This window comes from Blennius ocellaris, assembly GCF_963422515.1.
Source record: "Blennius ocellaris genome assembly, chromosome: 21".
Lineage (NCBI taxonomy): Eukaryota > Metazoa > Chordata > Actinopteri > Blenniiformes > Blenniidae > Blennius > Blennius ocellaris.
In genome coordinates, this window is record NC_137670.1 from 1,980,862 (window position 1) to 1,995,891 (window position 15,030).

Genomic DNA, 15,030 nt, shown 5'->3' on the forward strand with positions numbered 1-15,030 from the left:
CAGTATATACTATTTTTTTTTTTTTTTTTTTTGGATCACAGTATTGTTTTGTTTTTGCTTATTTTTTTAATAAAAAAAAAAAAGAAATTTTTAAATACATTACAGTCATTCCAATGTGCTTTTATAGAGAAAATAGAAAAGCCCAACATATCCACATGAGCGAGCAGGTTTGTTTGCGACTGTGGAAAAGAAAAACTCCCAGCAGGGAGAAAAAAAAAACGTAAACGAAAAAAGGTCAACGTTTCAATTGTGATTACGAAACTCTGACACGAAACAAAACGTAAAACGAGTGCTGTGCTAACCCGAGTTCTCCAGTGCGGTCGTTCCCCCGAGGCGCCGCGGCTCCCGCCTCCCACAGTCGCAGCCAGCGGGTGTTGCTGCCGGTCAGAAGGCGGTTCCCCCGACACAGCAGAACTCCTACGGCGGCAGGTAAGTCGGTTTATTTTTTTTTTTTTAGCTTCCCTCCGTGTGCGACGAGGCTGAAGAGGCGCGGCGCCGGCGTTACCGATCTCCCCCTCGTCGGCCTCCCAGGTCATGAAGCAGCGCCGCGTGGCCACGTCCCAGGCGCAGACGTGGCCCCGGTTGGTTCCCGTGAACAAGACGGAGTCCGAGTGGTAGCAGACGGCCGTCACCTCCACCTCGCCCACCTGCGGCGGAGGAGCCGCCCTCTGGACCTACACCCGAAAACCTCCGTCAGACTGGTGGGATTGAGTTTTTAGACGAACTCTAAAGGAAGCAAATGTGGCTCAAAAATCTATTGAAAATCTGTTTTTTTCCTCTTCTATAAGATTGTTTATTCTGTGACTCGATTAAAATGGAAAAAGTAAAGGTTTAAAGTTGTAATTTGAAAAAGATGCCCGCAGCAAATATGTGACCAAAATTCCTTTTTTGAAATGTCCAATTTGAAAATTGAAATGCGTTTTTCGTTTCAAGGTTCTGACTGGTAAATAAAATGATTTTAATGCATCTTCAGTTTAATTAAGTCACAGAACAAGCAGTTTTAAAGGAGGAAATTAAAACAGTTTGGATGATTGATTATCAAAAATGCAGTTTTAATCTGAAAATGACAAAAAGCTTTTCTGCCAACGCATTTTAATTTTCAAATTTTACATTTCAAAATAAATTTTGATCACTATTTGCTGGAGCGTCTTTTGAAAATTAAAACTTAATCGTCATTTTCTTTTTCATTTTAATAAAGCAGCCTTGTATAAGAAAATAAAAATGTAGTTTAGATGATTTATCATGAATGTTTTTTTATTTACAAGTCAAAAAATGCAGTTTTAATCTGAAAATGACAAAAAGCATTTCAAAATAAATTTTGGTCACTATTTGCTGAAGCGTGTTTTGAAAATTTTTACTTTTTCTTTTTCATTTTAATTAAGCAGCCTTGTATAAGAAAATAAAAATATAGTTTAGATGATTGATCATAATTTTTTGAAATGTCAAATTTGAAAATTGAAATGCGTTTTTCGTTTCAAGGTTCTGGCTGCAGAGTTTGACCGGTAAATAAAATTATTTTAATGCAGCTTCAGTTTAATTAAGTCACAGAAGAAGCAGTTTTAAAGGAGGATTGATTATTAATTCTATTTCTGAGTGAGTCAAAAATGCATTTTTAATCTGAAAATGACAAAAAGCCTTTCTGCCAACGCATTTTAATTTTCAAATTTGACATTTCAAAATCAATTATGGTCACTATTTGCTGGAGCGTCTTTTTAAAATTTAAACGTTTTCTTTTTCATTTTAATTAAGCAGCCTTGTATAAGAAAATAATCATATTTTTATTTAAGAGTCAAAAAATGCAGCTTCAATCTGAAAATGACAAAAAGAATTTCTGCCAACGCATTTTAATTTTCAAATTTGACATTTCAAAATAAATTTTGGTCACTATTTGCTGGAAAATTAAAACTTAAAATCATAATTTTCTTTTTCATTTTAATTAAGTCACCGAATAAGCAGCCTTGTATAAGAAAATATTTTTTTTTTTTATATTTACAATGTCAAAAAATGCTATTTTAATCTGAAAATGAGAAAAGCTTTTCTGCCAACACATTTTAGTTTTCAAATTTGACATTTCAAAATACATTTTGGTCACTATTTGCTGGAAAATTAAAACTTAATTGTCATTTTCTTTTTCATTTTAATTAAGTCACCGAATAAGCAGCCTTGTATAAGAAAATAATAAAAAAAATTATTTACAATGTCAAAAATGCAGTTTTAATTTGAAAATGACAAAAAGCTTCTCTGCCAACGCATTTAAATTTTCAAATTTGACATTTCAAAATTAATTTTGGCCACTATTTGCTGGAGCGTCTTTTGAAAATTAAATCTTAATCATCATTTTCTTTTTCATTTTAATTAAGTCACCGAATAAGCAGCCTTGTATAAGAAAACATATATTTTTTTTTTTATTTATGAGTCAGAAAATGCAGTTTTAATCTGAAAATGACAGAACGCATTTTAATTTTCAAATTTGACATTTCAAAGTAAATTTTGGTCACTATTTGCTGGAAAATTAAAACTTAATCGTCATTTTCTTTTTCATTTTACTTAATAAGCAGCCTTGTATAAGAAAATAATAATACTTTTTTTTATTTACGAGTCAGAAAAAGTGTATCTGTCAAAACATTTCAAATTGCTTTTCGATCCACATTCACCCCCGTATCGGGAATCCTGAAGACTAGATTTTGTGTTTTGTGTGACTCACCTTCAGGTCGACGTCGCGGCCCCGCGACTGGACGAGACAGAAGTAGACCCCGGCGCCGCCCACACAGGCCAGCTGACCGGCCGCCGTGGGGCTGAAGGCGGCGTCGTGGATCGGCCCCGACAGCTTGACGCTGGAGAGCAGCTGGAACGTCTGGCTGCTCCACAGAGCAACATCTGGCTCCGTGAAGTCGCCTTCACAGTGGAGCACAACGACAACGAGAAGCTCACATCACAACCGAGGGCGACAACAAAAAACCCCCAAAAAACCCCAGTAAAAATTTAAAAATCACACGAACCAATAGAGAGAAGGAAGCGGTCATCCCGGGAAAACGCAAGACATTGCACTGCCCCCCTGTGGTAGGCGATGGTGTTGCGAGAAGTCGCGCTCTGGATGTCCCAAATGTAGATGAGGCTCTTGTTGCCGTCGCCGCCGCCGCCGGCTGCCGACGAAACCGTCTAGACGAGGGGCAGAGGACTGAAAGTGTCTGGAGCCTGAAATCGTTTTTTTTTTTTTTAATCTCTCAGCACAAATTCATCAACGTTCACATTTATCGTTTATTTAGCGAAAGCCAGAGCCGGACGTCATCGTGTCCTGTCGCTCAGCTGGACCGGCCCCCAGGGGGCGCCACTGAGAAACCCTCAATCTAACGAAGAATCGTTTTTTTTTTATTGGCTTTAATCGACACCTAACGTTTCATTATCATTTATATTATTACGAGTTGAGGCAAGTAAAGTTGTTACCTCACAAAAAAAAAAAAATGTTCATGGAAAAAATTATTTAGACTGTAAAAGACTGAGGAGCAAAGCAACAGTAATTCATAAAAATGGTATAGAATAAATAAATAAATAAAAAAACAAAAAAAACAACTGCTTTTCATTGAGAAATAATTCTTACAGAGCAAAATTCAAGTCAACTTAAATCTCGGCCACCTAATTATTTTTCACGTTTCCCTTTTGGATAAATTAGCCGACGCCTTCTAGCTTTAGATCAGTGTTTTTCAACCACTGTGCCGCGGCACACTGGTGTTTGCGCGGGATCTAGTCAGGTGAGCCGTGGGAAATGATCCAATTTCAAATTTTTTTCTAAAAAAAAACATTTGCTCTTCACCACTAGAGGGCAGCACAGAACTTTGCCGGTGAAATGTAAAGTGACAGACGTCAGTGTGGTTCATCTCCACCTCCTGCTACCATCTTGTATCAAAGTACTGTGTCAGTGACAGTGATGGAGAAGTTTTTGAAAAGGAAGAATGTGAACCAGGATCTCAGCTCTTCATCCATCAGGTCCAGGTTTCACACTGAGGGAGGCACTATTAAAAAAAGGACTTTGTTTCTGGATTTACTTGATTCCTGTTGATAAAACTTTGATGAGAAAGACTTTATATTGTTAATAGAGGCTGCAGAGTTTAACATTTTAACATCTTCAGGTGGTGGTGTGCCTCCAGATTTTTCCAAACAAAAAAGTGTGTCTTGGCTCAAAAAGGTTGAAAAACACGACTTTAGATAGTGAAAACAGTAAAAAAAAAAAAACGAGACGTTCATTTTTTTTTGTCAGTCGTCATAGCAACCGTAAGGAAAGTGGTACCTGTGCGTCGTTTGTGACGGCGAGGCAGGAGACCTCCTCAGTGTGGCCCCGCAAGTGTCTCTGTCTGCCGGTGTGGAGACATTCCACCACCACCATGCTGCCGCAGGAGTACGCGAACAAACCTGCAACGGAAAACGTCCTGCTGGATGCGGCACGGCGACACGTCGCAAAAAAAAAAAAAAAAAAAAGAGAATTCACGTCATCGTGTGACGTCGGAAGTAGAGACGTTGGGGTCGGGGGCCCCTGGATTCCACGGCGTCCGTCTTAAAAATCGAAGGGTACCTTGGTCGGGGCTCCACGCCATGTTGCCGCGTCCGTTTCCATTGTAGCCGATCACCGCCTTCAGCTTCAGGCCCTGCTCTTGCGGTTGTGGCGCCACCGCCGCCTGGACGAGAGAGAGAGAGAGCAAGTCAGGGACGTCAGGCGGCGAGCGTCGCGACACTCAATGCGGTACCTGAGGTTTCGATCAGGTTCGTAGACGTTTGTTCGGCGATGGACCGAATGAGCGTCGCGACGCTCATTCGGTCCATCGCTGAACAAACGTCTACGAACCTGATCAGCAGAGGAGTTTTTGAAACGGGGGATGAAGTGGCGGTAACAGTCCGGACGCACTGGCGTCTGCCGCTTCGGTCCACCTGCGCGGGGGAAAGGGAAACTGGTGAATCGTGTCGCATCGGAAGTGAAGAACTTGGTGGGGGGGGGGGCATACATACCCGAGTCCACGCGTTCCGGATTCGGCGGAGACGCGTTGACCAGGTCCGTCACCCGGAGGAAAGACACGGCAGCTCCGGGTTCCGAGGGAGGACCGGCGAAGGTTGTGAACGGCGAGATGTCGTCGGAGAGCATCGAGGCGCCCCCGACTGGGCGCGACGAGAGAGGAAAATACAAAATGTGGGAGGTACCCTTGAAATGATCGGAGCCAACGAAGAGCGGGAAGGCCGCGGGTCCTCTTACCTGCTCCCTGGCCGACCAGCCGGGGCGGCGGCGAGGAGGGGAGGGGGGCTTTCCGTCGAGGCGTGGCGGCACACAGATGCACGCCATTCTCCTCCGTGTCCGTCGGAATCGTCAGACGGTTCTTCGTCGGAGTCGGTCTTGCGTGACACGGGAACGACGAACTCCGGGTTGAGATGTGACTCTGTTCAAGAGATGAACTGTTGAGGGGGAGGGGGGGGGGGTGACAGGGTTCATGTAGAATCCACCAACAGATCTTAAAAACTAGACACCCTTTGAACAATCTGGTCGTTACCGATTGTCGGTCAAGAACTCAATGGGCCGTCCCAAAAAGTCCCACAGGAAGATGGCGTCTCCCACGGAGACGACGCCGCGCTGGTCCGGCGTGAAGCCGATCTGGCGGATGGGCTGACTGTGACCGATGAACATCTGGAAGGTGCAACGTTAAGGGGTAAAGCAGCTGAACTACGTCGATGCGGCTGTTGTCCGATTCCTGGACACCGTCCGATTCCCGATCGGGGAGAAGATTCTCGACGGACCGTTCGTCGAGTACCTGCGAGTTCAAATCGAGCTGCATGTTGTAGTCCCACACTTTGACGGCATTGTGTCCGGCCGTGAGCAGGAAGCGGCCGTCGTCGCTCACGGCCAGGGAGGAACACTGGCGTTTGTGCACCTTCGACACCTGGGGAGGGGCGAGGGATCCCGTCAAACCATGGAACAACCGGCGGGGAAAGCCACGCCACGATGTGGAGTTCGCAGAGGCCGGCAGCCTCACCTCTCTCAGCAGGCGGCCGGTCTCGGTGCTGACCCAGAGGATCTTGTTGGCAGACGTGGCCACCAGCAAGTGTTCGGCGGAGGCGGGGGGGAAGCGGACCTTGAGAGCGGAATCCAGCCTGGCGCTGCCGGTGTCCAGGACGCTCACGTCGACGTGCAACAGCTGCAGGGCGGCAACGGGCCGGCGTGAATACGGACAGAATCGACCAGAGCGGATCAGTTGAATTTGAAATAGAATAGAATTTAAAAAAAAAGAGAATATTGTGTGTGAGAAACAAAAGTGACAAGTCTAAAAGCTTCGAAATCTCATCTCGGCTTCCCCCGAGCGGCGCGGCGACGTGGAGCCGAGAGGCGGCAGCGGAGAGCGAAATACCTCGTCCAGGGTTCGAGCGTCGGCGACGGTCACGACGTACTCGGAGGGGCCGACGAAGGCGAGACGGCGACTGTCGCCGCTGACGGCGAGAGCGTCCGGAGCGCACTCGGTGCCTGGGGCCACCACGTTACCTAGGCAACCACAAACAACATTTACGAAGCGCAGTGTGTTCAGAAAGTACTCACCCTTTACACACTGTGTTATATCCATGATCCAAAATTCTACACACCACATCCCAAAATGACAATGTGAATTTCTCTTCTTTTTTTTGGTAATTTGTGCAAATTTAAAAACAAAAAATGGATAAAATGAATGTAATCGATTTCAGAATGAGGCTGTAACATGACAAAATGTAGAAAAGGTGTCGGCTTTGTAATTTATACACATACACACGACTCTGACGACGTTAAAATCTTCCTCTGAGGCGTCGTAAAGAGCCAGAGAACCCAGAGAGTCGGCGCCGTACATGAACTGCTCGTCGGGGGAGAACGTCAGACCCACCACTTCTCCCTGCAGCTGCCTGTGGAGTTAAAACAAGAAACAAATTCACTTCTAAACTCACTTCCGGGGTAATTAAGTGGGACGACTGACGGTGGCGGCTGAGCGGAAGCACACTTATGTTCTGCCAGCAGTTTGGCGCTGGAGATGTCGAAGACTCTGACGACGCCGGAGCTGAAGCCACAAGAAAAGATCTGCTGGCTGGGATGGAAGGCCACGGAGCAGGGGCTGTCCTCCGACGCAAAATCATACAGCTGAACACGAGAGAGGAGAGCAAAGGGTGTGAAAAGCAAGTACATGGGATGAGTTTGTCACACGGTCAGAGAATCTTACAGAAGACGATCAGGGCCACTGTGGGGGGAAAAAACCCTGAGTTCTGACTTTGTTTCTCAGAATTATGACTTTTTTTCTCAGAATTCTGAGTTTAAAAGAGAGAATTCTGAGTTTAAAATCTTACAGAAGAGGACTAGGGCCACTGTGGGGGAAAAAACCCCTGAGTTCTGACTTTGTTTCTCAGAATTCTGACTTTAAACTCAGAATTCTGACTTTTTTTCTCAGAATTCTGAGTTTAAAAGGGAGAATTCTGAGTTTAAAGTCTGAATTCTGAGTTTAAAAGTGAGAATTCTGTTTTTAAAATGAGAATTCTGAGTTTAAAGTGAGAATTTTGAGTTTAAAGTGAGAATTCTGAGTTTAAAGTCTGAATTCTGAGTTTAAAAGTGAGAATTCTGAGTTTAAAGTCTGAATTCTGAGTTTAAAAGTGAGAATTCTGATTTTAAAGTGAGAATTCTGAGTTTAAAGTGCGAATTTTGAGTTTGAAGTGAGAATTCTGAGTTTAAAGTGAGAATTCTGAGTTTAGAAGTGAGAATTCTGAGTTTAAAGTCTGAATTCTGAGTTTAAAAGTGAGAATTCTAATTTTTAAAGTGAGAATTCTGAGTTTAAAGTGAGAATTATGAGTTTAAAGTGAGAATTCTGAGTTTAAAGTGAGAATTCTGAGTTTAGAAGTGAGAATTCTGAGTTTAAAGTCTGAATTCTGAGTTTAAAAGTGAGAATTCTAATTTTTAAAGTGAGAATTATGAGTTTAAAGTGAGAATTATGAGTTTAAATGTCAGAACACAGGGTTTTTTGCTCCCCCCCCAGTGGCCCTAATCCTCTTCCGTACAATCTGGGGCAAAAAAATGTTTTTTTCAAAAAATCTTAGTCTGTTAAACGGTTGGTTCTGAAAAGGTAAAGAGTCGCCGCTGAAAACCTGATGCAAGGACTCCACGTTCCAGATGCGCACGGTGCCGTCCGAAGAGGCGGTCGTGAGGTTCGGCCGGACGCCGTCCACGCTGAAGCCGAGCACGGCGTCCGTGTGCGACCTCATCAGCGTGCTGTAGCCGCGGCTGCTCACGTCCAGGAAGCCCAGGTTTCCCGTGGAGGTGGCGGAGAGGACGCGCAGGCCGTCGACGGAGATGGACGCCGCGCTGACGGGTCCCTCGTGTTCTGAGGAGAGGAAACGCAGACGTGGCGATGACGAGCGTTTCATCTCGCCGTGAGGGATAGAACTTGAACCGTTGCTGCAGATCTGTCTCTATTGTTAACGTCTCTTTGACCCACGTCAATGTGCTTTCACTGCTCAGTCGCCATGACGACACAGGTCAAAAATGCTAAAGAAGCTTCGTGGATTCAACTGAAAAATAAGATTCTGACGACGCCGGAGCTGAAGCCACAAAACTCAGAATTCTGACTTTTTTCCTTCTGACATTTAAACTCAGAATTCTGAGCTTAAAGGTCATAATTCTGAGTTTAAAAGTGAGAATTCTGAGTTTAAAGTGAGAATTCTGAGTTTAAAAGTCAGACTTCTGAGTTTAAAGTGAGAATTCTGAGTTTAAAGTGAGAATTCTGAGTTTAAAAGTCAGACTTCTGAATTTAAAGTCAGACTTCTGAGTTTAAAATGAGAATTCTGAATTTAAAAGTCATAATTCTGAATTTAAAAGTCATAATTCTGAGTTTAAAAGTGAGAATTCTGAGTTTAAAGTCAGAATTCTGAGTTTAAAAGTGACAATTCTGAGACACAGGTCAAAAATGCTAAAGAAGCTTTGTGGATTCAACTGAAAAATTATTTTAAAAAAAAAGGAAACTCAGACTCGCCGGTTGCCGTGGCAGAGGAGAAATTGTCTCTCTAAATGTAAATGTGTGAGAGATTGTGGCTGTTAGACGTTCTCCGGCGCCTCGCTGTTCTCACCCGCCTGCAGGAAGACGGCGGAAAAATCAAGAGGCCAGAGCCGCAGGAAGCCGTCTTCAGAGCCGGTGGCACAGAACGACGGAGACACGCTGAGGCTGTTTATGGCAATGCCTGGACCTGGCGGCGACACACACACACACACGTAATAAATGAAATGCATGGATGAGGGCATACACCAGGGGTCTGCAGCCCTTCCCTGTGAATTTCCACCAAATTAAAATTCAACTGCAGCCGCAAAACACGTTGGACCTTCAAAACGAGGCGGCGCCGCTTCTAAACTTTCATATATTTGATAGAAAACCGTCTCATTTATAACGTCTCTCCAATTTCAGATATTCTTTCCCTTCGTTTTTTTGCATTTTTCATGGAAAAGTTTTGCCATTTTAACAATTTTTGCAGGTTTTTTTTTTTCCCAAAGCAGTTTTACACATTTTCTTCCTCTTGAGTCATTTTAAGCTGTTTCTTTTAGAAATTCTAGTCATTTTAGGTGTTTTTTTTTAAGCATTTTTAATCATTTATATAGAATTATGCATCAGCTTCAGAGCCGCAGCTTGCAGACACACACTATTAAAAATTATGATAATAAATCCATTATTATTAATCAACACTATTCAAAACACTCAAGGTCACTGTACGTAATGAACAGGTTGAAAAATAAATAAAAAACAGTGACATTATCAGGGGGAAAACTCGTCCGTCTTTATTTCAGTCTGTCCAAAGTGAGATTTGTTCATGTGTAAAAGAATTTGTCAATGTGAACCAGAATCTGTAAAATTGTCTGTTATTGGGTTTTGAAATCTGTAAAAAAAAAGAAAAACGCTAATCTGTGTTAAAGTTTGTGAACGTAATAAGATTTGACTGACAAATCGCCCTTCCGACACTCTGACAAATAGTTTTGCTGTAACACGAACAGGCTCGCTTAGAAATGTACGTTTTAAAAATGCTAACAACAAATCAAGCAACGTACGTCATTAAATCGAAGCCACGGCCAAGATTTGTTCAGGAAATAACAAATGTGTGTCGACGTACAGCTTGACGACTGAAGTTTTTAATTGAAATTGCGACGCCACTCCGTCAACCAGAGAATGTGTGTTTTTGCCGTTACCCGTGTTGAAGGTCCACTTCTCCCGGCGGTCGGCGTCTTGCTGCCGCTCTGGAAACAGCCGCCGCACGTTTTTCACTGCGACGGTGCCGTAGTCGATCTCGAAGACGTGGCCGCTCCGGGTGCTGGCGAACCTGGAGAGACGGGCCACAAAGGAAGGAGAGGTCGCCATGACGACGCTTTCCCGACATCAAGCTGAGGCCTTCGGCCCGCAGGCGCCGGACGCCCTCCCCCCCCCCCCCCCTCCTCCACTCACAGCGTTCGCTCGTCGGCGTCCCGCTCCGGAGAGTTCCCCTCCTGGAAGGCCACGTCGGTGAAGTCCAGCGGATGGCGTTCGCCCAGGCCGACGGGACAGGAGCGCAGCGTCCCGTTGCGTAAGCGCCACAGACGGATATTGTCGCGGCCGCACGACACCATCCTAAAAGCAGCACATTGACAGTTCACAACAGCATTCTGAGTTTAAAAGTGAGAATTCTGAATTTAAAAGTGAAAATTCTGAGTTTAAAGTGAGAATTCTGAGTTTAAAAGTGAGAATTCTGAGTTTAAAAGTGAGAATTCTGAGTTTAAAGTGAGAATTCTGAGTTTAAAAGTGAGAATTCTGAGAATAAAAGTCATAATTCTGAGTTTAAAGTGAGAATTCTGAATTTAAAAGTGAGAATTCTGAGTTTAAAGTGAGAATTCTGAGTTTAAAGTGAGAATTCTGAGTTTAAAAGTGAGAATTCTGAGTTTAAAGTCAGAATTCTGAGTTTAAAAGTCAGAATTCTGAGTTTAAAAGTCAGAATTCTGAGTTTAAAAGTCAGAATTCTGAGTTTAAAAGTCAGAATTCTGAGTTTAAAGTGAGAATTCTGAGTTTAAAAGTGAGAATTCTGAGTTTAAAGTCATATTTCTGAGTTTAAAGTGAGAATTCTGAGTTTAAAGTGAGAATTCTGAGTTTAAAAGTGAGAATTCTGAGTTTAAAGTCAGAATTCTGAGTTTAAAGTCAGAATTCTGAGTTTAAAGTGAGAATTCTGAGTTTAAAGTGAGAATTCTGAGTTTAAAGTCATATTTTTGAATTTAAAAGTGAGAATTCTGAGTTTAAAGTCATATTTCTGAATTTAAAAGTGAGAATTCTGAGTTTAAATGTCAGAAAAGTGAGAATTCCAAAGAATCCTAGGTACCTTGTATCGTCAAAGGACGTAACCTTCATGGTGTTGATGTCCACGTCGGTGTTGGCTTTGGCCACGACGGTCACGAGTCCACCGTTACGAACGCTCAGCGTGTTCCACACCAACACCACCGTCTGCGAACCGGCGAATTACAACCACAAAAGACGGCTGATGAGCAGAGAGATTGGAGGGGAAATTACAACAAAAGCGTCGGCGGCGGTTATTAAAACCCCGTCTGATAAGGTCTCACTCCTCATTCCAATACGGAGTCTTCAAAACCAGCTGCAAACATCCACTGAGGGAAAATTCACCCTTCTACTTTCATGTGAGACGACTGCAGCTCACCTTTTTGTCGTGGCGATCTCGACCCACGCCGCAGAGAATCCCTCCGCCATACGAGAAGCTTTACGAGACACGAGAGTATAAAAAAAAAAACAACAACTATAAACAGGCAGTTTTAATACTCAATACATTAAAAATAAATGGGAGCTGGAACTGAATATTATAATAGAGGATGGAGAGTGGGAAACAATTTGTAGTGGCTGTCACAAAGGAATCAACAGTAGCACGTGGAAAGAGTTTGATTGGAAGACGAAGATAAGGTTCTTTAACACGCCTCTGGTGGTTTCTAAATTTGTCGACCATCCGAATGCAAGAAAGTGTCGGAGAGGAAGTGGAATGGTTGGCGATCGTTCACATATATTCTGGGATTGCCCAATTTTGAGTCTGAACTTTTTGAAACTTTTACAACTTTTTGAAACTTGTTCAACTTCTTGAAACTAGTTCAACTGTTTGACACTAGTTCAACTTTTCGAAACTAGTTCAACTTTTCGAAACTAGTTCAACTTTTCGAAACTAGTTCAACTGTTTGACACTAGTTCAACTTTTCGAAACTAGTTCAACTTTTCGAAAACTAGTTCAACTTTTCGAAACTAGTTCAACTTTTCGAAACTTTTACAACTTTTTGAAACTAGTTCAACTTTTTGAAACTAGTTCAACTGTTTGACACTTTTTGAAACTTGTTCAACTTTTTGAAACTAGTTCAACTTTTCGAAACTAGTTCAACTGTTTGAAACTAGTTCAACTGTTTGACACTTTTTCAACTTTTCCCAACTTTTGTCCACTTTTTCAAAGCATTCCAGTCAACCTGCCGCAAAAAGCATTACAGTTTGCATTCACACTATCATGCATTTGCCTTGGGAAATGCAAATCACCTAGTTATTGTTATTTTTCTTACATTGTCATGTATATGCTGTCTTGCTGTCGAGGAAGGTTCTGTAACGTGATTTCTCATGTTTATTATTAAAAAATAAAGTAAAAAAAAAAAAGAAAAGAAAAAAAACAGGTCGTTTTTCCAGCAGTACTTTCACCCCACAGAGACGCAAACGGGTCATGTGACCAGCGGCCGGTTACCTCAGGCAGGACAGGAAGTGAGCGTGAGCCGCGAACACGGTCAGGCAGTTCCCCCCGTGGTAGTCCCAGACCCGCACCACGCCGCCGACGCCCGTCTGGGCCGAGGCCAGCAGCGTGGTGTCGCCGTTAAACGCCATGGAGGACACCTTAGCGGGAGAGGACAGACGTCCAGGCGGGTCAGGAAACGGTCAAGAAACACAGGGTTCCCCCGACGGGTGAAAATTGTATTCTTATTATCCGCTTTTGCTTAGTATAGTGCAGGGGTCGGCGACCTTTAATGCTCAAAGAGCCATTTGGTCCCGTTTCCCACTGAACACAACACCCAGAGAGCCGCACACCTTTTATTTTGACAGTCCCACAGGAAGACCACGCCAGGACGACACGACACACAAAACCTCCTTCACTGCTGGTTGACGACTTACAACTAATAAACTAAACTACATGAACTAAGCAACAAAAACACAATTATTACCGACACTACAAACCTAACATAACCCCCAATAATTACATTTAAAACGCGACAAACAGAAACTCCCATAATGCATTGCAGCTCTCAGCTCCTTTATTGCCACACATTATTAAAATGGAAGATAAATGTGGGAGATGTGGATTGTTAGAACCATGAGTGTGATGGTGTGTCTTTAATGTCCTGTAGTTGTTGTGGAATTCACTAGAATGTTCCGTCACTCTCAACAAGTCTGGAATGAACCTCCTGGAACTGTGGGCTTTTACTGTGAAAGGTACAGGAAGCTCCCAGCTTCAGATACCAGTTGAGCCGCTGTCATGACCTGCAGCCGCAATTCTACGTTCTTCATGCCGTTATTGTTGCGTAATGACTTGGAGGTGAATTCATTCCTCTGCCCTCGTACAAGCTAACTGATTGTTTTGACTCTTTATTCCTCTCGATACTGGGGTCGTCTCTCTTTTCTCATTCTTGCAGGTTCTTCACCTAACCCCCCACCCCCCCTCCAGGTCTCTGACCTTCTCGGTGTGGCCGATAAAGAACCTCTGCTGGTTACTGGATATCTCCATGCAGACGATGATGGCGTGGCAGGGATACACCACCGCATCGCCGTCTCTGGTCCACAGCGCCTGCGGGGGTGAGAAAAGTACCAGCTGCTAAACTGAACTTCAGATCAGACGGAGGCAAATCTGGGACTCTCAACGGGCGTACGCATTTCATGGTGCCTCCGCCGAAGCCGATGATGCGCTTGAGCCTGAGGATGGGATCCGGGAGCAGCTTCTGAGTGGAAAAACAAACAAATAAATAAATAAATATGAAGACAAACAATAAAAGCCTGATGTCCAAACAGCCGCGTGCTTCGTCTCGTCACCTGCTGTTTGTTTGCTTTCGTCGTCGTCATGGAAACGGGAGGTGGAAGAAGCGAGCGAACCGACTGGAGGAGGAGGAAAACAGGAGACGACGAACACGATCAGAGAAACACTTGTAGTCGTGAGAGTTTGTTCAGTCGACCAAACACAAAACAACAACAAAATGAAACGACTTTATATATATATATATATATATATATATATATATATATATATATATATATACTTGTCTATACACCCGTTTAATTATTATTGTCATTATTATTACTTAGTCATTGTTGTAGTTAGTTATTTTCTAAAATCATTATTGCTATTACTTATCCTATTCATGTTTAATTTAATTTAATTAGTATTTTATTTTTTTCTCTTTTCTTTTGTTGTTTACTTTTTACTTTACATTCACAGTATTTCATTATTATATTGCTGTCAGAGACTGTGTTCTATTGTTCTTGCTATTTTTTATTGTTAAAAAAAAAAAGAAAAGAAAAGGATGTGATATGTACAATATCCTTTGTGTACACTATTGTATTTTTCAACCAAAAAAAAAATGAAACGACAAAAAAACAAACAAAGAGGAAGACCGAAGGGTTTAGGCTGGAGTGAAACTTGTACTACTTGCATAATATTTAATATAAGACTTTTTTTTTTTTTTTACTTATTTTATTATTGAAGACAGATAAAACGTACAACCTCAGGATATTATTCTGACTGACATACAGGTCAGTTTTTATATAATAGACAAATGCATTTAAATTAAAACGAACAAAACAAAATCAAATGAAAGTAAATTCCAGCTTAAAATATAAAGAGGCGGCCGGAGCACGACTTTAATCACCGGGGATCCGTTCGACCACAAATCTACTCGTTTCCAGCTGTAATTTTATTTCCATGACGAAAAACCTGTTTTTAGTCTCCGTCTCCACCGAGTTAAAT

At 42.7% G+C, this 15,030-nt stretch overlaps 1 protein-coding gene across 1 annotated transcript in view; it reads right to left on the minus strand.

Annotated features, from left to right (window-relative positions):
- Nucleotides 1-15,030, minus strand: part of wdr90 (WD repeat domain 90) — a 28,041-nt gene that overhangs the window by 6,423 nt on the left and 6,588 nt on the right. Inside the window, exons 10-34 of the mRNA XM_080516972.1 lie at nt 14,100-14,162; nt 13,940-14,008; nt 13,747-13,857; nt 12,766-12,911; nt 11,698-11,755; nt 11,365-11,486; nt 10,464-10,625; nt 10,211-10,341; nt 9,106-9,222; nt 8,128-8,363; nt 6,999-7,135; nt 6,773-6,903; nt 6,384-6,514; nt 6,012-6,173; nt 5,790-5,918; nt 5,532-5,665; nt 5,240-5,436; nt 4,999-5,145; nt 4,838-4,920; nt 4,568-4,670; nt 4,286-4,407; nt 3,000-3,159; nt 2,705-2,895; nt 506-674; nt 303-417 (exon numbers count right to left, since the gene is read on the minus strand). Coding sequence (XP_080373098.1) covers nt 303-417; nt 506-674; nt 2,705-2,895; nt 3,000-3,159; nt 4,286-4,407; nt 4,568-4,670; nt 4,838-4,920; nt 4,999-5,145; nt 5,240-5,436; nt 5,532-5,665; nt 5,790-5,918; nt 6,012-6,173; nt 6,384-6,514; nt 6,773-6,903; nt 6,999-7,135; nt 8,128-8,363; nt 9,106-9,222; nt 10,211-10,341; nt 10,464-10,625; nt 11,365-11,486; nt 11,698-11,755; nt 12,766-12,911; nt 13,747-13,857; nt 13,940-14,008; nt 14,100-14,162 — 3,326 coding nt within the window. The remainder of the gene's footprint in view (nt 1-302; nt 418-505; nt 675-2,704; nt 2,896-2,999; nt 3,160-4,285; nt 4,408-4,567; nt 4,671-4,837; nt 4,921-4,998; nt 5,146-5,239; nt 5,437-5,531; nt 5,666-5,789; nt 5,919-6,011; nt 6,174-6,383; nt 6,515-6,772; nt 6,904-6,998; nt 7,136-8,127; nt 8,364-9,105; nt 9,223-10,210; nt 10,342-10,463; nt 10,626-11,364; nt 11,487-11,697; nt 11,756-12,765; nt 12,912-13,746; nt 13,858-13,939; nt 14,009-14,099; nt 14,163-15,030) is intronic.